This window comes from Phyllostomus hastatus, unplaced genomic scaffold, assembly GCF_019186645.2.
Source record: "Phyllostomus hastatus isolate PE091 unplaced genomic scaffold, TTU_PhHast_1.1 phas_contig_41, whole genome shotgun sequence".
Lineage (NCBI taxonomy): Eukaryota > Metazoa > Chordata > Mammalia > Chiroptera > Phyllostomidae > Phyllostomus > Phyllostomus hastatus.
The window spans coordinates 605,365-628,694 of NW_025333876.1; the positions used below are offsets into that span (position 1 = coordinate 605,365).

At 39.8% G+C, this 23,330-nt stretch overlaps 1 protein-coding gene across 1 annotated transcript in view; it reads left to right on the top strand.

Annotated features, from left to right (window-relative positions):
- The window catches only part of ATP8A2 (ATPase phospholipid transporting 8A2), a 568,312-nt gene that overhangs the window by 282,885 nt on the left and 262,097 nt on the right, over nucleotides 1-23,330 (top strand). Inside the window, exon 25 of the mRNA XM_045844948.1 lies at nucleotides 7,840-8,012. Coding sequence (XP_045700904.1) covers nucleotides 7,840-8,012 — 173 coding nt within the window. The remainder of the gene's footprint in view (nucleotides 1-7,839; nucleotides 8,013-23,330) is intronic.

The following is a 23,330-nucleotide window of genomic DNA, read 5'->3' on the forward strand; positions in this document are numbered from 1 at the left end:
ATGATTTTGTGCTTCTTATGGTGGCTTCCCATGATGACATAACAGCTACTAACATTTATCACTGTGAAGCAAATGTAGATCTTTAGTTTACAATTCCTATTTTATCTTTTTGTGTGAGATTCATAGCACCCTGTGTTTCTTCACTAACGCTTACCTGACATATGACTTAATCACATACATAGCTCATTAAAAACTCTGCAAACTTTGTCTAGAAATTATTTCCCACTGTAGTTTCTTTCTAAATTTACCATTGTGTTTGGTTTGGACACTTTATAATTCCTTCAAGAATCAAGAAGACTTTAAAAATAGTAAATGCAATGCCTAAATCTTTGATATGTTAATAAAAGTTTAAAATTTAAATCTCCGAAAATCAGGAAGTTAATTAAGCTAAGGTTGTCATGTTCATAGTAAAATTATTACTAGTTAATGTGATGATATTAAATGTGTCAGTGATTTGTTGGGTCCCCAAAGTATACAGTGACTTTCAGGGACTCAGTTTGGACGAATGTGTGACAAGCAACTGCTCCGTGGGATTATAGAGGGTTGTTTTACATACAGCTGAATGGTCGCTTACAAATGCTGATTTCACATTCTTCCTGAAGGAGCGTCGAACTTTGAAATCATCTCTTATACTAAAGGGTTATCTACTGTAAGAAGAATTCCACAGTCTAAAAAGTTGCAAAAAGGATTCATAGTCAAGGTTCAAATAGCAAATACTTCTTTAGGCATATTAACTTTTTGAGATCTTATTCTTCACAGCTGTTCAAGAATATATTTGTTTAGCATGTAAAATGATTCCTAGTACTAAAATCAAAATCTAGTCTTTTGAAAGAAAATAAATCAAGCACATTAGGTTTACACTTGATATTCTTTGAGAAGTAAAAAATGTACATATTTTCAAGGAAATTTTTAGCATCAATGATTTCAGCTCTGTCACAACTGTTAGTCAATTTTTTTTCAATAAGTAATGGTGATTTATCGTTTTCAAACTTTGTAGGCTCTGAAGCCTAAGTGAACAAAAATAGTTTCTTTTTTATAAATGATACTTATTTATTAGCAGCAGCTGCCTGGTATCTTTCATTCATCCACTTCCTGAAACTCTTTTCTGGCATTACCTGAGACTCCTTTTCAGGAAAATGTAGATCTTCTAGAGGTGTGAGATATAAAAAGAAGAAACTGAAAAATAAGGTATCCCAGCCTCCCTGAAGAGAGGTTCTGGGGGCTAGCCTCTGTCAGCAGGTGTGACTACCCGACACTGAAATGTCCCCTGTGTACCACTGGAATTATTCCACTTCACTTAGTTGTATGTCTTAAAATCCCAACAAACAAATTCAAATTTACTTTATTAAGCATTAAAAGATATTAGTCATTTGGAAATGCAAAATAGAACTACTAAATCTAACACTACAGATCCATTAGAATGGCTAAAATATAAAATACTGATGATACAAGTGTTGGCAAGGACAGGAGTAGCTAGAACTCTCAGACAGGACTGGTGAGAATAAGGCGTGATGCAACTACTTTGGAAAACAGTCTTATCGTTTCTATGCAGTCAAGCATATACTTGTTCTCTATGTATCTGAGTAGATGATATGATGGAGTAGTTTTAATTTTATGTATCTACCCAAGAGAAATAAAAACATATATCCACATAAAGACTAAGGTACAAATATTTACAGTAGAATTATTCACAGTATCCTAAAACTGGAAACAAGACAAATGTGTACTAACAGGTGAATGTGTACTAACAGGATAAACAAATTGTGGTATGTTCATGGATTGGAATACTACTCAGAAACAAAAAGGAATAAACCATTGATGCATGAAGCAGCACTGGAAAAATCTCCAAGTGTTAGTCTGAATGAATAGGCCAGACATAAAGGACTATAAATGTGCTTATGTTTATATGGCATTCTAGAAAGGACAAAGCTATAGTGATAGAAGTAGATGATAATTGTGAGGGGGTGGGGATTGCCTACAGCACGGCAGGAGGGAACGCTTTTGGGCGATGGAAATGTTTTGTATCTTGAATGTGGAAGAGATTACATGACTGTATACCTTTGGCAAAACTCATTGAATTGTACACTTAAAATGACTCAACTTTATGTGAATTATAATTCAGAAGCTGATTAACCGAAACCAAAAGAAACAAAGAAAACTTCTGTAGAAGCTTACATGCTGGTGTGAATTCAGTAAACTAGGAGTTGTTTTATTGTGAGAAGATGAGATTTTTTTTATTGGAAACTGAAATATTTTGAGGGAAGTAGAGATAGCCAGGTCAGAGAAATGCGTGGTGGAGGTGGAGGTGAGAGGTGACCTGAGGGGGTCAGGCAGGTGCCTGCATGCTTGTAAGCAAGAGGCCATGTTGTCTCCTGAGAATGTTTGCTTAATGCCTGCGAGATATCAAGTCATCTGCCTGGAAATGATTAGTATTATAGGAAATCCTTGAAATGTTGCATATTTTACAGAGATTTCTCTGGTCTACTAATGAACTCTAAATATCTATAGATATCTCTAAATCAGCATCAGCATCCAGAGCAAAAGGCCATTGGCTCTGCTGGCACCAGCAGCTGGCAGTAGAGACCATATATAATTACGTATCTTGATTTTAGCCTTGACGTTTATTATTAGCCTGTAGTGGTTTTGCTGATTTGTTCTTTGTCTTAAGTTTCACAAACAGTTATACCCATTAAGGTTCATAAATGCAAAAGTTTTGAGAGTCTTAATGTCATCAAAAAAGAAATGTGATTATACTGGAAATGAAAATGATAGGGGGGAAAAATGAAAGAGGCGGGAATGTGGTGAATGCAGCCGTACCTGGTGTGAGATGCTGGGCAGTAGGGATGATCCGAAGGATGGGAGAGTGTGGTGGTAAGGAAGGATCCAACCACAAATGGAATGGGAAAAACAAAACTATTCTGAACCTGGGGTCTTGGGGATGAGCATTACCACTAGATACTCATAGCCCAAGGTTAATTCAGGAGAAGGGAGTTTACTCTTCAACTTGAAGGCTAAGCACAATTTGGTTCAATTGCTGCTCCTGAAACTTGAACCATCCGGTTTTCAGCATCATCAGCTCTGAGCCCATTGGAATTTGTAGAACATCAAAGTGAGGGCCCAGGCAGCTGCTGCTACCATGGCGTCTAAGAAATTCCTCAAGACACTGCCAAGCTCACAGAGAGGGAGAGGGTTACCTGCCTGAGCAAATTTCAGTGGTGCTGCAACTATTTAATTTTGAGGAAAGATTCCTGCTGTTTGCATATTGATAGAAATGCATCCATGTTCCAGAAACTCATTTTTCCTGGTTTGTTTGTTAAACCCAAAAAGTGGTGAACAGAACCAATCGCTTTTCAGATCCCATCTGCTCATGAGTTGGGTAGGCTGCACTTCACCTTCACTTGGGGGCCCAACCTATGAACCTCATCTTAGTCAGCAGATGGACAACTGTCTCCTGAGATCACAGGATAGCACTGTATATGATGCTTAGATCACTATGTTTTAAAAGTGGAAAATGGAAAAGCAAGTGCTAACCTTAATGATAAGAAGTGTGGGTTCACAATACATATAGTGCAAGTGGGAAAAAGGTGCACCGTTGGCATGGCCAAGGGATCAGCCTACAGGCACTCACTTTTCGTACTAAATTGTGTGTGTTTTTAATTGTGAAGGAAAGTAAAATTGTTGAGCATGCATGCAAAGCTGGAAATATATATTTTAATATTATGCCTAAAAGGCAAATTGTAATGAAAGATTTTGGACTGTTTCATATCTTCTGGGAATGAAACCCCCAGCCCCAACTCCCTGTGCCCCTCATAACAGCTAAGTCCATTGTAACTTGTAGTAATTGGGTTTTTATTAAAATAAGAGACTGCAGTATAATTTTAGCGACTAAGCTAAATAGGCATTAACAAGCTCTGGGATCCAACCGCAATTTGTAACATCGTCCCTTTGGGAAAATGGATTCTAAGTGCCCAATAACTAACTTACAAATAGACTTTTGAATCATAGTCCATTTGAGAATAAGGAACTGTTTGTGATAGTAATACCTTCAATTGGCCTGCTTGAGAACTACACAGAAGGGACCTATATTCTGCCACACGTGTGTGGTGAACCCAGCTAGTCTGGGTTTGATCAAAGATTATTGCTGAGTGGGCATTGAAAGCATGGGAATTAAAACCAAAGTAGAGACTGGAGACAAGGCATTAGAAGGATGGGTCTGGAGAAGTTTTAGCAGTAGGAAAGGTTTTCAATTTCAAAGACAAAGGTGTAATTCTGAGCAGCTAAAGAGAGGGGAGAACAAATGGAAAATAGGTGAGAGGGGAGATTAGGAGCAGGAAAAGTTAAAAAAAAAAAAAAACCCAACCCAGGAGACAAGGAGTAAGAAAGACCAAGAGCCAAATATCTTTAATGAAATTGTAATGCAAAGTGTACCAGGAGGTCGAATACCTGCCTCCAAGACCCACCTCCAAGACCCATAAATGATGTCTTAGAAATAATACAATGTATGTTCAAAATAATAACTTAGATACGTCACTTCATTATGAAGTTAGCTTATTAATTGTGCACCTACCATGCATTAGCATGATTAGAGGCCAAGGGAGTTTCTGCCTTCATGGAATTTACAATTTAGTGTAATAGCCAACCACTAAAATGAGCCAAAAGAGGCTAGGACATGATGGTGGTGATATCTAGGATCCACCCATAAGCAGAATGTTAGGTTTTCTTTATTTTATTTTTAATTGTGTGTATTGTAATATTTATGGGGGCAGATAACATAGAACATGTGTTCTTGGTATTGGAATATTTATTTATTTATTTACTTATTTACTTATTTTTATTGCCATGGGAGCACAGGAGGTACTCTGATAACTGATAACTGTATCTTGGTTGGCTGACAATAATGGGTTTGACTCACGCCCTCATGTGTCTGGAGGGGGAGATAAAAGTAGAGTGGGGCCCTGGCCTGTGTAGCTCAGTGGATTGAGTACCAGCCTGTGAACCAAAGGGTGGGCGGTTCGATTCCCAGTCAGGGCACATGCCTGGGTTTCGGGCCAGGTCCCCAGCAGGGGACATGTGAGAGGCAACCACACATTGATATTTCTCTCCCTCTCTCTCCTTCCCTTCCCCTCTCTCTAAATATAAATAAATAAACTCTTAAAAAATAGTAAAAGCTCTTACACTAAAATTTTTTTTAAAAAAGTAGAGTGGGGAAAGGAAGAGAGGGGAGAAGATCTCCTATCTTTCTTAAAGGGCAATAGTCGCATTGTGTGGGCTCCACTCTCATGAAGCAATCACCTCCCAGAGACGCCCACCTCCACATATTCTCACACTGGGGTTTGGGCTTTCAGTATGAACTTTGGAAGGGATACAAATATGCAATCCATAGCATTTTTCATGGTTCACCTTGAAAGCACTTCAACTCAGTGTCACCTGTTTCCCAGGTCATGGCGGGCTGTGGCATAGGAAGAGATCCTCAGGAAGAGAACCTCTCTGGAGGGTATGCCTGCCAGACACCAATGTGTGCTGGACACACACCTTCTCTGTCCCCACCTGCCACTGTTAAAACTCCTGCCTTTCAGACCCTTCCCATACAATTATTTTGAGGGGAGGGGGAGATGGCAAATGTCACAGGAACATCATTTTCTGTTGCCACATTTCTGCTGTTTGTGTTCCCAGTGTTCAGGCTCATTTCAGTGGCACCCTCCTTGCTCATGCCCCAGGTCTTGAGCACCGATGGGTGCTCAGTTGCCCAAACTCCTCCAACTGAGGGAGATGTGCCTTCGGTGTCCAGTGTGTCCTCACGCATGCCCCAGAAATAACCCGAGTAGAGAAAGTACCCTTCATAATATTACTGTCTCTACAAAGCTCCATGGGTACTATGCCCCCTTTTAAACAAAGCCACAGGCAGTGACCACCACATCTCAGATTTGTATTCTTCAGCCTTTTCCTTCAAAAGTAGGTGGGGAGGCCGGTAGGAATAAAGCCACTGGTAGCCTCTGCCCCCAAGACAGCATTGACACTTCCGATGACCGAAACTGTATACCTCAATTCATCTCGATTTCCCAGGAGGATCTTCTCTCTGCCACACATTGACCCCTGGCAGGCACACCCTCCAGAATTGCCCAGACCTGTCTGAGTTCCCTGGTGGACACAGCCCGGCTGCTGAGCTGGGATTTCCCCAAGTGGGTGGAGTTTCTTCTCTCTATGCAAATTATAAAGGTCAGGCTGTTGGCACAGGTAAGGTTAACATAGATCGTTTGTTTGAGATTCAGAATTACTCAATTAAAAATATGAAGTATAAAGTTTCCTGTATTTTTATTTTTAGTAAAAGTCAATTTAACTTGTATTCTCAGAACACTATTCTATCAGTTATTCCATTATTACATTGACAAATGAGGCTTTGTCAATGATGTACCCTTGATACAGGAAATCTGTAATGAATAAGTAGCAGTGGAGGAAGAATGAACATTGAGTGCACACTGTGTACTAAGCCCAGTGTTATGTAGATTGCATGGTAGAGCTCATCTGTTAACAAGAAAAGGGCTGTTGAATAAATTTTCTTAGCTCCATTTTTTGTATGAGAAAATTATAATTTAAAGAGGTTATATATGTTGCCCAAGGTCACAGAGGTAATAAGTGGAGAGTTGGGACTAGACCCCAGGCTATCTGACTATAGAACAATGGCTCTAGATGCAGTCATGCCTTATGTACACCTTTCTGATGTTGCCAAGTGTCTCTTGCTGAGCATGAAAACTGAGCAGAAAGACAATACAGTCTGTTTCTTACTTCATGATGGTAGCTGATCCTCAGTTTAATAAGGGGTAGGAGGATTTCTGTTCATTCAGCTTATTTCTTTGACTGTAATTTATGTCATTATATGATAAATTACATGTATATGTAACTTAGTAGTCAAAGGATAGTTGTCCAGACAAAATAATTTCAGCAGACTGTAGTGCTTCCCTGATTAACTTAAACCAGATTTTTTATTATAAGCCAAAAATTGCATTCTTATATTTGAACCAGATATCCTATTCATAGTCGTAGATTCACTGGGAAGATCAGAAGATCGTTTAAAAAAAATCTTAAGAATGATTCTATGCTTTAATTTCATCTGATAATAGATGTTGCACCAAGGCACTTATTTAGGCTGGTAGAAATTTGTTAAGAGTTATTGGTAGTTTAATTTGATTAGATACTTTCTGTAATGTGAAAAAATAATCAGTTTTTCTCTTACTCTGATGATCCAAAGAAAGAAATGGTTTAGTCTGAAGATCTCAGCAGATTTTATAAATTAATCTTTCATATTATTTTTATATACACTAATATCTCTTGGATGGTTTAAAGATTACCTTGTGCAAACTGAGAAACATTTGCCATTGAAACCAGCAATGTTTATTTTCCCAAAAAGCACATATTTTATATGGAGTTTCTAGGGGCACCAAGAAGAATATCTATGTATTACAATAGTATAAAGGAGGGAAGAGAAAGATAGTTGTAAAGACCTTAGCAATTCAAGTTCCAATAGAATGGAATTTGGATGCTCTAGATCAGCTGCAGCTGTAGCCAGGATGGTTATTATAAATGTCAAACGCAACTGTCACTTTGAGGAGGTTTTCTTTAATGAAACAGACCTAACAAGCAGTCCAATGACATTTTAATATATAAATATATGAAGCTGAGGTCTGTTTACATTAAATATATTACATATATTACATTACATATATTTTACATTAGAATGGGCATGTTCTCAGTTCCAGGAACTTGCTTTTGATTTCTGTTTTGGTTTTGATATATTAAAACCAAACACACAAAAATGTGACTACTCCCCCAACTTTGTTTCAGGCAACGAGGGCAGCCATCACTCAGCACTGCACAGACCTTGGAAATTTGTTGGGCAAGGAAAACGACATGGCCCTCATCATCGATGGCCACACCCTCAAGTATGCGCTGTCATTTGAAGTGAGAAGGAGCTTCCTAGACTTGGCGCTCTCATGCAAAGCGGTCATATGCTGCAGGTAGGCCTGCGCTAGCTGTGTGAGACTCATATTCTGACGTGTCTGTGTCCTGTGTTTATAGAAGAGATTGATGCATGGGAATTCTACAGGTACAAATGCATAAGGAAGGCAAAACAAAAATAAGAATTTAACTGTCTATTCACAGATTTTATGGAAGGCAGTTGGTGGTGTTTATGTTTCTGTTTTGTTTGTTGTCTTTTGAGAAGGTGAAAGAAGAACCAGAGCCTCAAGTCATAGACACACTGGGGGATAAACTGGGAAAACTGTCTCAAGCTGGTATGGGAAGGTAGAAGGGTCCTACAATCTGCTGGGTTCCTTGGTTCTGGATGGCTGCGCTCCACTTCCAAGTCCTGTGGGATTTTGGTGCTTTTCTTTCTGATGTACAGTGGGTATTTCTTTTTAGTCAACAAGAAGCATTGGTTGGGTCCCCACTATGGCAATTTTTGTGTTCCAATCCAACCAGAAGGTTTTGTTGGCTTTTCATGAAATCAGGAAGGTATTTAGGGTAGGTCCTGTCACATCCTATTGACTCCCAGCTGTATAAGGTACAGTTCTGGTAGATATCTGAAAGTCAGGCAGAATGATAAAGAAACTACTGGAGACCTGAATGGCACCACCCCAAAGTTTCAGTAAACAACTTGAAAGGTGAGAGGAAAGCTTTTGATTTCTGAAAGCACTGTGCTTAAACAGTACTTGGTATGGGGTTAAATGCTCTCTGAAAATTATTGGATTAATAATCTCATTTGTGCGTGCTCTTATATGTTATGTTTATATACTTTTTATACTCCATTAAACATTGTTTTCTATGATATTTTCTCAGAAGCTGGTTATCAGAATGCTTTTAACTTCCTTACTGCATTAACGCTTTAAGAACGCATTGTGTGGGTTTAGGCAAGGTCACTTCAGAACAACCAGTGGTCACACTGACAAGATGGCCTCGCTGTTTCTGCCTTAGAAGGCCCCAAAGGCATCACCTGCTGTGCCTCCTTTTTTCTCTGCCCATGCTTCTCATGACACTGCCTGTTTGGGATCCCAGCAGTCAGAGGGAAAGCCCACTGCTGGGTTCAGGAGTTGTCTCTGCTAGGTCTCCTCACTGACCCCCGCCCACCACTGGTTCCTATGTGAGACCAAAGAATCTGTTCTCATTTCCTCACAAATACTCCCTCCACCCAGAACCCTGAACTTTCTGTTCCCGTAATGATAGTTCTCTGTCAGTTTATTCTGCTGTCCTCGTCCCTTTTCTTAATTTGGAACATGCCCCCCAAAGGCCCAGGAGAGCTGGAGTGGTTGACTCTGGGAGCCTCCAGGGTAGAAAGGCATGTCGCTTTTGTGCCCGTGGCTGTAGGATGTGCAGGGGCGAGGAACAAATTCAGATGTTTTTGAGATAACGAACGAGAACTCTGTGTTCCCTTTAAGTCAGGAATGTGTGCAGCTATGAGGGACCCAGGACAGTAGGGACTGACCAGAGCATGTGGAAATGAAATGCCACACTCCTGGTTTTATGATGGCTTCCCTTCCTCTTTTTAAACAGCTCGTTGAGATACAATTCACATACTATACAATTTGCCCAAAGTGTATAGTTCAACAGCATTTAGTATATTCACAGAGTTTTGTAACCATCACTGCAACCAGTTTTGGAATATTTTAATCACCCCAAGAAAAACCCTCTTATCCATTATCAGTCAATCCTCATACTCCTCCACCCTCCAACCCTGGTGCCCCAACAACTAAACAACCACTAATCTGCTTTCTTATCTCTATAGATTTGCCTATTTATGACTTTGTATAAGTGCAACCACATAAGATGTGGTCTTTTCTGATTGATTTCTTTTAACTTTGTGTAATGTTTTCAAGGTTCATTCAGGTTGTGGGATGTGCCAGTACTTCATTCATTTTTATACTCAATAATACTCCATTGCATGGATATACCACATGTTATTTATCCATTTTGATTAACCCTTGGATTGTTTATACTTTTGACTATTATATGTTGCTATGAAGATTCATTAAAGGTTTTTGTGTGGACATATGTTTTCATTTCTCTTGGGTAGATGCCTTGGAGAGGAAGTGCTGGGTCAGGTTGTAACCTTCTGTTTAACCATTTGAGGAACTGTTATATTGGTTCCCAAAGTGGCCATACTTCTGTATGTGTTCCCACCATCTGTGTGTTCCAGTTTATCTCTATCCACGCTAACACTGGTTAAAATCCATCTCTTTAATTGACTAGCCCAGTGGGTGAGAAGTGGAAGTTCACTGTGGTTTTGATTTTTATTTCCCTGATGGTTAATGATGTTGAACATCTTTTCCTATGCTTATTAGCCATTTTCCTTCTCTGGAGAAATTCACAACCTTCATACATTTCAAAAATCAGTTTATTTTTTAATGATTGAGTTGTAAGAGTCCCTTATATAATGTGGATCCAAGTATCTAATCAGATAATACAATTTACAAATATTTTCTCCCATTCTGTAGGTTGTGTTTTTACTTTATTGATGGTAATATTTGAAGCAGAAAATACTTTAATTTTGAAATCCATTTGATCAGTTTGTCTTTTGTCCCTGTGTCATGTCTAACAAGCTCTCTTGTATGAGCAACTGACACCGTGCTTTCTTCCCATAATTCCTTCGGGGCAGGTTAGATCCAGGAACAAGCAAATGGCAGGAAGAGCAGAAAGAGTGGAGGGGAGGTACTTTTTCCTCATCATTTCCTCTTTGTGTGTACATTGTGAAGTTGCTGCATAGGTGGTACCTGACTTATGAGAAGTCCTCAGCACTCGAGGATGTCACTGTCCCACCCAGAGCTAGGAGTTGTGTCCCTCCCAGAACCAGGAGTCACTCTCCCTGCCAACCGCCACGTCGGTAAAGGGGCCTCACCCTGACTTGTCAGTGAGCAGAAACAAGCAGCAGCAGCAGCAGCAGCAGAAACAACAAGAAACAACACAGAAAAGTCTGGTAAACTGTAAATCAGAGCAAATGTGCTCTAACTTCAAGGTTTTTCAAAGGGAAATCAAAACGAGTCCGCCTGGACTCCCAGGGGAGAGGCAGGAATGCCTTCCAGGCTCTGCATTTGCTTTTCTTGCCAGGTGCTTGATACTAAAGAAAAACATCTTTCCCTTCTTCCTTTGGCTGCTCTGAGTGTTGTGTGTGTCACACAGAGCTGTACACTTAAAGCCTTCACAGGAAGGGCTTCCAACTGGAGTTGGCACAGAAAGAGGAAATTTCAAATTAAATACTGTTACTGTCTACAAAATAGAAGCACTAATTGAGAAAAGGAATCTAGGATGGCGCACTTTGCCGCTCCAGGAGCCATTTCTTGGCTGGTCTCACACTTAAGACTGAAAAAAAAATCAACACACACTTAAAAAAAAAAGCATGCGTACACTTCAGATGTGCTTACTATTCACTGAGAATTTAAATTTAAGTTAAAGTTAATATGTGACTTCAAACATAAAGCTGACCATAACTCTCACTTTTCATCTTTAAAATGTAATAGTTGTACAAGTTACTCTTCAATCATAAAAGAAATTATTTATTTCAGAAAATAATTTTTTAGTGAAATCATGACACATTGTCTCCAATCAGTATTGATTCAGAGACTGGTAAATGTGTAAGAATGGATAACTACTTTTAAATTAAAACAATACTTTAGGCAGCAAAAACAGGAAAAATGTAAGAATTTGTTAACTATTTTTCCTGAGATTAGAATGGTATAATTTTGCTAATTATACATTGTTATACCAAATATTTTCCATGTAGTTAAAATCCTAGAAGATCATAATGCGGTCAACAGAACAGTTACCAGCCAGCACTTGCCTGCACTTTATTGCTCTGTCCGGCAATGGCACTGACACAGTATTTGATGAGGTATAAATGGGTAGGTCCAATAAGATTTTTACTGTGGGCTTGATACTTGCCTTGTATGTTCCTTAGGCATCATGGGAGAATAGAGAGACAAGACATGGTCTTTGCATTTTAAGAGCAAATGACGAATAAGGGCATAGTACAGTACTTGCCTCTTCTCCACTTCCTTCCATCTCATGTAAGCCCCACTCCTAGAAGCAGGCCCTCAGTGAAGCTGGAGGACCCCAAGTCTCCAAGAGCTTCCATCCTACCATATGCAGCAGACTCCCAATTTCCTTCTTGATTCTGCCTCGGCATTGGTATCAGTGGCTCCTTTTTGGATTCTCCTCTATTCCTGCGACACCTCTCCCTAGTCGTGCGTCTCCCTCATGGGTTCTTTTTCTGGCAGCTTTTAAATGTTTTTTTTTAAGGTTTTGCCTTTGACCCTACAATATTCCCACTCCCTATCTTCTTCATAACACATTTCATTTATTCTCGTGACCTCGTCCATCTTTGACAATAGTGACTCTAAACACCAGATTCACACTGAATCATCTGGAGAACTTCATATGGTTTTTTACTCACAAAAAGTTAAATATAGAATTACCTTATGACCTAGACATTCCACTCATAGGTATATACTCAAGCGTTAAAGACAAGTAATCAAGTAAATATTTGTATGTGTGTGTTCATAGCAGCACAAACCACAATAGTCAAAAGGAGGAAACAGTCCAAATGCCCACTGGTAGATGAGTGGACAAACAAATGCGATATATTTATAAATAAGACCACATATAATATGATTATGTTCATATGAAATATGTAGAATAAGCAAATACATATAGATAGAAAGCAGATTAGTGGTTGCCAGGAGTTATGGGGAAAAGGAATGGGGAGCAACTGTTTATTTATTTTAATTTTAAAAAATACTTTGTTTTATTTATTTCTTTTTAGAGAGGGGAAGGGAGGGAGAAAGAGAAACATTGACTGGTTGTCTCTTGCACACTCCCAGCTGGGGACCTGGCCCACAACCCAGGTCCCCAGTAGGGGACATGCTAGAGGCAACCACACAGTGATGTTCCTTTCCCTCCCTTTCTCCCTCCCTTCCCCTCTCTAAAAATAAGTAAATAAAATATTTAAAAAGAACTATCTCTTTTCATGTTGTCTTATTTTTATTTTTTCTTTGAAGCTATTTTTTGTGATAATAGACATAAATTTTGTAGGTTCAGACTTTGGGGTGGGAGGGATGTTGACCTCTTCAGGACATCCCAAAATTTGAAAAGTTAGTGTATATTGTCAGGAAGAGTCATGAAAGAATCATCAGGCTCCTCCTTCCTGTGAGGAATGCGGTGGTGGCCCCTCCATGCCTCCCTGCAGACACAGGTGATGCTCGTGGGCTGAGCACCACCACATTAGCAGGCGTGATTTATGGCGTTATATCACTGGGCAGGAGCTGGAGTGAAAGGAAAACACCACAGCAGGGATTTCCACTGGATATGCACATGAAGGGCTCCAGAAGACATCATTTATTTTCTCGGATGTGTTTAGACTTCTGTCTTTCAGGATAGATTCAAAGATAAACTGTATAAACGCACTGTGGTGCCATAGAAATAAAGAGAGTCAAATGAAGAAGGCAGAGAGGGCACAAGGAATTTTTCAAAAAACATTTTGTGTTTATTTTTCTAACTCAAAGAGTGATTTATATTTATTGTAGAAAAAATTAGAAAATGCAGATAAGCAAGAAGAAAGAAAACAGCATCCACAACCCCACTAGCTGGAGTTCATTGCTCACTGTTAGCAACTGGTGTTTAAATCTAGATGTGTTTCAGTTCAAATATATATTATTGGAAGAGGGTTAGATTGTTCACATTATGTGACGTGAAAAGATTATAAAGAGTTGCTATGTCAAATAGTAATATAAAATATGTTTTAAAAAGCTTAATAGTGTTCTGCTATGTAAAAACATAATTAGTTTAACTTATTCCTAGTTGTTGGATATTCGGGTTAACAGGCTTTGTTTGGTTTGTGTGTTTACTTTACTAGTTAAGTATCACTGTAAGGTTTTTATAGCTAAATTTTTTGCAAAGACACTTGATGATTTTTATGTTCCCCTGTGGTTTGTAATCATAGCCTTACCAAGAAAGGGGAGCAGCTGAGAGATTAATTTGTGGCAAAATACTTATACGACCAAAATGTAAACGGAAATCAGCACAGATTGCCCTACTGAACAAAACTGCCCAACATTTTAACACACTGACAGTATATCCTTCCCATAGCAGATGTAATCTCATACCCATTTTCTGGACTCTGTTAAGCTATGACTCAGACCATATCTCAAAACCTGTATACCTGTCCTACCTTTAGAGTGCCTAGTATAGAAAAGAACTGGCTTAGCTCTTTACGTTAATGAGGGATAATGAATAATAATAGGAAGTCTCAAACATTATTTATTTTGTGTGTGGTATCTTTCAGCCTGTGAACCACGTGCAAAAATTATATCAAAACAGAGTTCCGACACACTAATTAGAATTGCACTGTGGATTGTGTTTTAGTTGGCCTCCATATTGGTAGGGATCCAATCATACACTTGCAAAAATAAAACTTTTCTTTAGTTCCTTTCATGATGTGATTTCTCAGCATCATACATGTTTAGTTATAAGTCAGCTTCCTCCTTTGACATTTTATTCCAGAGAGTATTATTAACTTGTCAAGGTGTAAACTTATCCTCGGGTTGTTTGTACTATGGCTTAGCATGTGTTTGCCCATTTGTTGATTAAATGCAATTAAGGTAGAATTCGTTTTTAGACGGGTAATTTTTTGTTTGTTTAGTTCTAAAATGAATGCTATTATTTGAATGATTACAGCAATTTTATTTGGTCCTAACTGACCTTATTGTTACTCTGCTAAACATGAATGTATTTAAATGTAAAAGTTCTTCAGCACCATGTTGAATAAAAGCATATTCCAAAAGCCCAAAGTTATAAGAATGTTCTGTCACCCACAGGTTTTACCAGTATTTCTCTAGGATGAAAATTAGACTGATGTAGATTTTATAGAATATAAAAAATAGCTTTACGTTAACCACTGTACAGACTGGCATATTGGAGACTTTGGAGTATTAATCTGAAGTAGAAAAAGGAATCCCTTTCTAGGTAGGACTATTTTCATCTTAGGTGATTTTTGTAGGAAATAATGTATAGCAATCACTCTACAAGATCAACTTTTTAATTATTAGGGGTTTCTGTTTCCCCACCAGCTGAAAGTTACATATTATCACTGCTTATGTGTAAAACTCCTTCAAGTGAGAAATGGAAAAATAAATTAACCTGTCAACTATGTTGTTTGTGTCCCGAGCTAGCAAAATAACTTGGTAGGGAGATACGGTACCTGTGATAAGATGTAGGCAGATATTCTAGTATAAGATTGAGAATACAAGAAGCTCTTCTTTAAGAAAAACCTGCCATATAAAGGGAATATAGCCAATACTATTGTACTAACTGTGTATGGTGTCAGATGGGTGCTTGCCTTATTGGAGGGATCACTTTGTAAGGTATATGAATGTCTAACTACTATGTTGTACACCAATATAGAACTAATATAATATAGCATGTCAACTGTAATTATAAAATAATTTTTAAAAGAAGATCTGCTATAGGTAATCAAAATTAGCAGATGGCATTTGTGGCACAATAATATGATGGAAAAGTCCACTAGATGGCATTTAATTGTAGGGTTTGTTCTATAATAACATGCTGTGTAATTGGGAACAAGTCTCTTAGGAAATTTTGGTTTTTGGTTATAACATTTGGTTATATCACTTTTTTCTTTAGCAGGACTGTCTTCTGAACAGTTCTCAAAAGTGGTTCACATGGCAGCAGTCCCCTTCAGTTGGTGATCCCCACACCAGTGTGTCTGTGCGAAAGCTCAGACTCGGACTTGACCATGAGGTGGCGAGACCCTTTCCTCTTTTGGCAGCAATCTAAGAATTAGGGCAACAGGGTCTGTGTGATCGTCCATCCATCCACTCTTCTCCTTTCAACACGTTGGGACCTGTATGAGATGCCAGGAGAGCTCATGGACGTGCCACTTAAGTATTTTTCCTGTGTTTTTCCCTTTCCCTCTCGTGAATGATGAATTCATCGATGCATGTCATTTTTGACAAGCCTGCTTACCAGGTAAAACAGGGTGATGTTAGGTCAAATTGTGGTCCAAAATTCTGAAGTGGAGGCTCGTAGTATTTGGCATTTTTCCTGCTAGTAAAACAAACCAGAAAGAGTCAGGAACAGAGTCCAATTAAATACGTGGAACATGTCATGAATATTTATAGCCCAAGTCTTGCCTTGTGATACTATTTGTATTCAAAGCGCTTTTATTTCTTTTGCCTGTGAAGTAGTTCAAAATGTATTTCATTAATACAAGAGAGTGTCTTGCTGACTTTGATTAGGAGAGAATTCCACTTCCCCCAACAACATTGACACTTACCTGATTGAGGCTATGCAAAGTAGCTCTTACATTAATTGGTCTCAAAGAAAATTATGTTTACCATTCTCCTGTCTATACATCTTACGCTTCGCCTCATTTATCACCTCCTGAATTATTGATGCTTCCCCTGTCCTGGTTTTGACAGCCAACAGTCTCCTGTGACTCTGAAAGCCACAAGGACTGCTCTACTCTGGAAGCTTCACTGCCCCCTCCTTTGAACACGGGGCAGGGGGTGTCACAATTAGTAACAACATGTGGGCTGCAGCTTTCTTCATTTTGTTTTGTTTATTCCAAAGTTATTGAGGTAGTCAAAAAGTGCAATTAACATACATAATTTGGTGGTTTTGGACATATGTGTAGACTCATGTTACCATCAACATGACCCAGGTGATAAACATAACCATCACTTCCAAAAGTTTCCTTGTGTCCCTTTGAGGTCCCCCCCCACCTTTTTTTTTAGTATAGTAAGAAAGCTTAACCTGAGATTTACCCTCTTAACAAATTTTCAGGTGCACAGCACCTCATTGCCAATTATATACCCTGTGTTGTACAGCCTCTTGCTGCTACTCACATCTCTTATTAAAATCATAACTTCATACCCATTTAATAACAGCCCCCCATTTCCTCCTTCCCCTATCCCATGATAACTACCTTTCTATCATATAATTCTGTGCCTTTGAGTATTTTAGATGCCTCATATAAAAACAATCATGTGTCGTTGGTCCTTCCGTAACTGGCTTATTCTATTTAGCGTGCTGTCTTCTTGTCCTATCAGTGTGCAGCAGTAGGAAGGCTTCTCTGCTGTAAGCCTCTTGGATTCAGTTTCTTACTCACTTGACTTTAGAGAGGAGACCAATGACAAGTGAGGAGCATTCCAGTGTTTTGTTTCTCAGAGTTCTTGATATTATATTTACCTTTAGTCCCACTTAGGGCCACAAGTAAATTGTCAATGGGAGATATGACAGATTGATGGCACTAACTTAAGTTGCCAAATCTTGAAAGGCTGGGGTTGGTTTGAGTTTTATGATTGGCGATGTCTAAGCTTTATTTCCATTGTCATCTACAGTGCTTTGCTGGGTCAGCAGAGACTAAGAGCTTCTGCTGAAAGATTTGGTTTCTGTTGTTTCTGGTTAATCAGCTAACTGAGCTCTGTCAGAGTTCCAGGGCTGAATTGTCTCCAGTGGCTTAGTTCCTGACAGGCCAGTGAATGACAAAGGGGCAGACAGAGAGACAGACAGCCACTCCCCCGCCAGCCCATCAAAATCTTGACACCTGGGTCATCTGAGAAAAACAGAGCAAGCATTTTTCTCTTACTAAGCGATTATTCATCGTGACGTCCTTTCCCCACTTGGACATGCCCGTCATTAAAGACCAAAGTAAATATACTGGCTTGAAGATAATCCTCAAACAAATATACAAGTGCCAAGTTAAAGCCATCTGTCAATTGTTTGTGCATTTTTTCTTACTCTTATTTGTTTTAATGGGAAGGTGTTGTTTGAAAATATTAGAGGTTGAAAAATTAGCACTCCTATGGTATCACAATATTTGGTCTATTTACAGATAATTGAATCTTAAGTTATTTTCTCTTTGTGAAATCATGATGACTATATAATGAAATATTTTCCTGCAACAGAAAATAACAACAGTAAGGGAATATATGCTTACTTGTAGATAATTTCACATATCAGTAAACATCTATGTTTAACATTTTTTCAAACCCTGGTGCTTCACATAAAATATGAATTTTGAATTCCTAAATCTGTGAACAAATACAAGATCAATGTAGAAGGCAGTGAATTTTTTGTAAAAATGGAAAATATAAATGTTGAATGGTGTTAATTTACTTTAATGATACTTGGGATCTGAATTTGTAGTCTCATATAGCCACAATTGTATATTAACCCATGTAAGTGTAAACACAGCTACTTAAGAATGATAAATAATGAATGTACTGGGGCTGGTACCAGCATTTCATGAAGCTTTAAAATATTTATAATCAGAGAGGTTAAAGAAATAAGAAGGAGTTGGCTGTGGTGCCGTTCACGTTTCCTTTATTTGAAAATCGCTGTCAAGAGTTTCAGTATGATTCCATCGTCTGGTGTCGGACAATTCTGTGTTTCTACTTAAGACTGTCTTGAGCTGAAGATTTCTTTGGATTAAGTGTCACGTGTATTTAGATAATGGTGTGGAGAAAAAGGGGACTTTTAAACATCTTCTAGGCCTACTTAAGATCTGTTTTGTCTGCTGTTACTTCTGTGGAATAAACTGGTGTCGGTGTGACTGAGCAGAGAAGTGCTTCACCTCAGGTCAGCTTGCAAGAAGGCTGCCCAGCTCTTCACGGTGGCCTGTCTGAGCAAGTGTCTGACGACTAAGGTAGGTGAGCACACAGAAGTGGTCCACCGTCTGCCTGCCAGGGTGCTCAGTGTGGCGGGAGGGCCCGGATATGACGCATGGTAGCACAGGTGACACTGAGAGGTGCCTTAAAGTCAAGTTGAGGAAGATGAAGAAGCACAGTGAGCTCCAAGTGGAGGTTGTCTGGTGGTGTAAATATTGGTGATAATGACACCAACACTCAGATTATCACAAAGTCCAGACCCTCTGTAAGCACTTAAGGTCCACTGCCTCTGAGAGTTCTTAAAGTGATCCCAGAGAGCTGAGGCACAGAGGGCCAAAGACATTCCCAACGAACGGCCTGGGGGTTTACCGGCAGATCCAGGGTTTGAACTCTGCAGTCTAACTTCCAGAGTTTGTGAAGAAAGACTTTAAAGATCATTGTGAGGAACTGAAGTGTTCTGAGCAGATTAAGAGAGTTTGCAAGTGTTTAGGGGAAGGTCACAACCTGATTAGGTCAGATCAGAATATGTATGCAAGGCCTGAGGCCCTTACAGTATTTCCCTTAAGCTGCCATGAGGACCTCTACCAGGGTGGTAGCAGTTTGAGATTGATACATAGTAGTATTACAGAACAACAAGGGGGGCCTGGGACGATATACTATTACCGAAAGGAACCCCCAGGTCCGTTATGTCCGCTGTCTATAGGAAAGATGTCTCTCAATGCCAGAGATTCGTGAAAAGGAAAGGAAATATTTATTTAATGCTATACAAACTTAAAGTAGTGACCTAATGTCTTCATCAAAACCACAAAGTCCCTTAAAACACCCACAAACATACACAGTCCTTCCTTCCCCCTTTGCCCAGTCCAGAGTACTGTATCTCAGGAAAAGAAATAGAAGTCTGTGGCTCAGGCAGCCCCTGGTTCTTCCCAGTAATCCATCTTGGCTGAGAAACCTCCCTGGGTTCCTGGCACCCTCAGCTGTGTCACTGGGATCTCTGCTAAAGCTGGGTGGTGGTTCCTCCTACTAATGCTGCGGGGGTCCCCACTCTGACAAAGGCACGAGGTTCTCTCTCCACTGCTCTAGCTGCATGGTCCTCTCTCCCAGGGCCATGGGAGTTCCCACTCAGCCAAAACTGTGTGTTTCTCTCCCCAATGGCTGCCGTGTCTGGGTTTAAATCGCCATGCCAATCTTCCTCTGCAGCCCCATTTCCAACTTCTCCCACACTCAGCCACACTTGCCCTCAACCTCCCATCCTTTCCAGCTTTACTGGGCTGCCATTGTGGGTCTGGGCAGGTGTGGCCCCATGTCATGGATCCAATCTTCTCTGAGCTCCCACGCAGGTGCTGTAACTCGGGGGACCTGCCCCCCAGTCACATCTTGGGTGGAGTGGGGGGAGTCCCTTTCCATCCCCCTGGCTCAGAGCATGGCCACAGCTATTTAGCATATCTAAGCGACCAGCCAAAGGCTATAGATATGTTAAATGACCATGTCATGGATTAGCTGCAAAGCTGTTGCTGTACAAAACAGCCCTGCATGTTATTGCTTCATGTGTCCCTTTCCCCAGCTCACGCCTGTGGGGGAAGGGGTGAAGACATCTTAAAATCTCCTGGACACCTTGAGTTCTGGACCCCATTTCAAATGCCCATTTGGGGACCCCCTCTTGGCTGCACCCTGTAACAGCAGGGATTCAAAAGAGCTGTTAAACAGAATTTCAGATTCTCTGTGATGGACCCTGATCCAGATTCATAGTGTTTAAGGAGTTAAGTGACTGAATGTGGTTGGGGTTGGTAGGATGGGGAGACTGCCTATCAGACAGGCCATGTCAGAGGGGACACTGCAGGGGGGATTAATTTCCAGAATTGAGGTGCAGCATAATCTCCATGCCTGGTGCAGATGGGTGTCCCCTGAGTCCAGACGCCCCCAGTGACAGTTCGTCAATCTGTCTGAAGCTATAGAAATGCCTTCCTGTTTAGTTTATAACTAGCTTTTATGGAATGCTCACTTTTGATCTGTGACCATAGTTTGTGCTGCTGCAGGGTGAAAAAGAGAAAGACTCAAGGATACATACAAGACTCTCTTAGCTTACATTCTAGTGAGAAAAAACCTAAATATAATATGATGGTAGAAAATATACAAAACAACACATGAAGAAGATGGGAGTTATTGAAAATTAAACCTCACAAAACTGCAAGTGCCAGTTTTTATTTTTGGAGTTGATCTAATCAGAAGTTTTCTAAAACATGTGAGTTCCCTTTGCATCTTGAGAAGGGGATGGATATTTTTAAACGGGAGAGGCAGATGCCTTGCTGTCGCATGAATCAGCTGGTTCTGAGAAGGGCAGGATGTCAGAAGTAATGTTCATCACAGTTGAAGAGATCTAGGACACTAGATGAAGTGTCCTTGTCATCTTCATTCATAGGACAAATCTGTAACCCTTTTTTACTGCTGGATGAAATGTAAATGCTTTGTAGTTGGTTTTGAGGAGGTATTCCCTTTTCTGCATCAATTTTCTCGATGTATAAAGTAGTATCTATAAGCAGCCATTCCAAATGTCTGCTGTCCTGGACCACTTTATTTTGCTCCAACCAGATGTATTTTCCTGGCGGCTGTTGGACTTCGGTTTGTGAGCCAGGGTTGTTGGAGCAGTTCCCCCAGTAGAAAAGACTCCTGGACTCCTCTCAGTTTGTACAGGACCATGAGGGCCCTCACCTTAAGGTGTTGAGATGATCTGCATGGGTTATTGCTGCAGCCTCTGGGACGCTGGGGCCAGAGCACTAGCCTTGTAAGGCAGCCCTGTTCCTAGGTGCACACTCAGGCTAGGGAGAATGCTGAGGAAAGCTTTCCCCATACTTCAGTCCCTCTGTTAAGGTGACTGAGAAGCAGGGATTTGAGGCCAGACTTCCTTGCTAAGCAAAAAACCTGTTCAAACTAGGGTCCATATGCTACCTGTAGCAAGACCAATCCCATGGGTTCAATGAAACTACTCAAAGGAACTAGATGATACATGAAAAGGACCTCAGTGACTCCCCTAGTGCATTGCTCAAGGCAGAACACATAGTGAAAGGAAGCCTGAGACTGTTGCAGACTTGTGTCCTGCTGAAATTCCCATGTTGAAGCCCTATCCCCTAATGTGATGGAAATATAGCCCATATTCAGAAATATAGCCCGTAGGTAATTAAGGTAAAGTGAGGTCATAAAGGTGGGGCATGATCCAGAGGACTAGTGTTCTTATAACAAGGCGACACCAGAGAGCTCTCTGCCTTGTGAGCACAGAGTAAGAGGGCGGCCACCATTTGCAAGGTCGGAAGGAGGCTCTCACTTGAAACCAGGTTGGACTTGCAGCCTCCAGAACTATGAGAAAAGGAATTTCTGTTGTTTAAGCCACTCATCTGTAGTACTTTCTATGCCAGTCTCAGCTAAGCTTAGGTTTCCATACTGCCCAAGCTAACTCATAGAATAATCACTGCAGCTATTTTAATCAGCTAGAGTTGCCTTAATAAGTTCTGAATTGTCTATATAAAGGGATTTGAAAGAAGGGGTGAATGATGGGTGGGGAGAATTGCATGAGTAGGAGATGATAGCTTTAAAAATATTTCCTTGCAAAGTAAACCTGGGAATGCTTTGTATTTAAAATTATGTCTTTCTGACAATGGATAAGTTATTTCATCTGATAAAACCAAAAGTAAGAACTATCTTTATGAAACTAAAATTTTAGTACTGTATTGAGTTTTCCATACCAGTCTTCCCTTAAAATTATCCTAAGATTAACTTGATATATTATGTCTTAAGGTAAATTTAGCAACTTAATCCCCCAAAATATAGATGTGATCATTGTACAGAATTCCCTCCTTGCCCAAAATGATGTCTGTTTTTCTTTTACTAAATTCCCAGGCTTGTTAGTTCATTCCATATTTCAGTTTTGAAGTAAGTTTAAAAAGTAGGAGTTGCTTCTGCTGTTTACAATTTGAAAGGCATTTTTCTAACTCTGAACAAATTTCATCATTCTCACTAAGTGTGCTGTTTTTGATAGGACTAAGAGGCATGTTTTATTGCCTTAGAAATTTCACCAGTTTATATGCTTTATACTGTTCAAGCATATCTATCTATGTATGGAAGGATATTGACTTAGAACAAATTTATATCATCCCACTTTTCAAAAATTCTGATGGTAAGCTATTATTTTGAGGGCTTTAGCTTTCATGAGACATTCTATGGAAAAATAAAAAAACACCTCATTGCCCTGAACTGAGATTCTTGTCAAGATTCTAGAAAACTCTAAAGTGCATCTAGTAGTTGTTAGTGATTCATAAATTTTTTCTGTTTATACCTTAGTACTTTTTTCTGTGGCTCTTCCAGCAAATTTAAAGGTCTCCTAAGGATTGTTTCAAATGTGAGTCATATCATGTTTCTTGAGATGAAAATCCAAAAGAAATTTATCTGCATGTATGTTGAAGTTGAAGGTGTGACAAAATGTTTCCTGCCCAACCCCTCCCTGGGGCTCCTGGTCTGTGCTGGGGACATGTGGTACCGTGGGGGACAGGCCATCACCGCCCTGTCTCTATGGGCTCGTGGTCTAGGGGATGAGCTGGCCAGTGAAAACTGTGTGGCTTGTACAATTATGGATTTACTATTTAGTCTCTTGCACTTCAGTGTATAGATGCT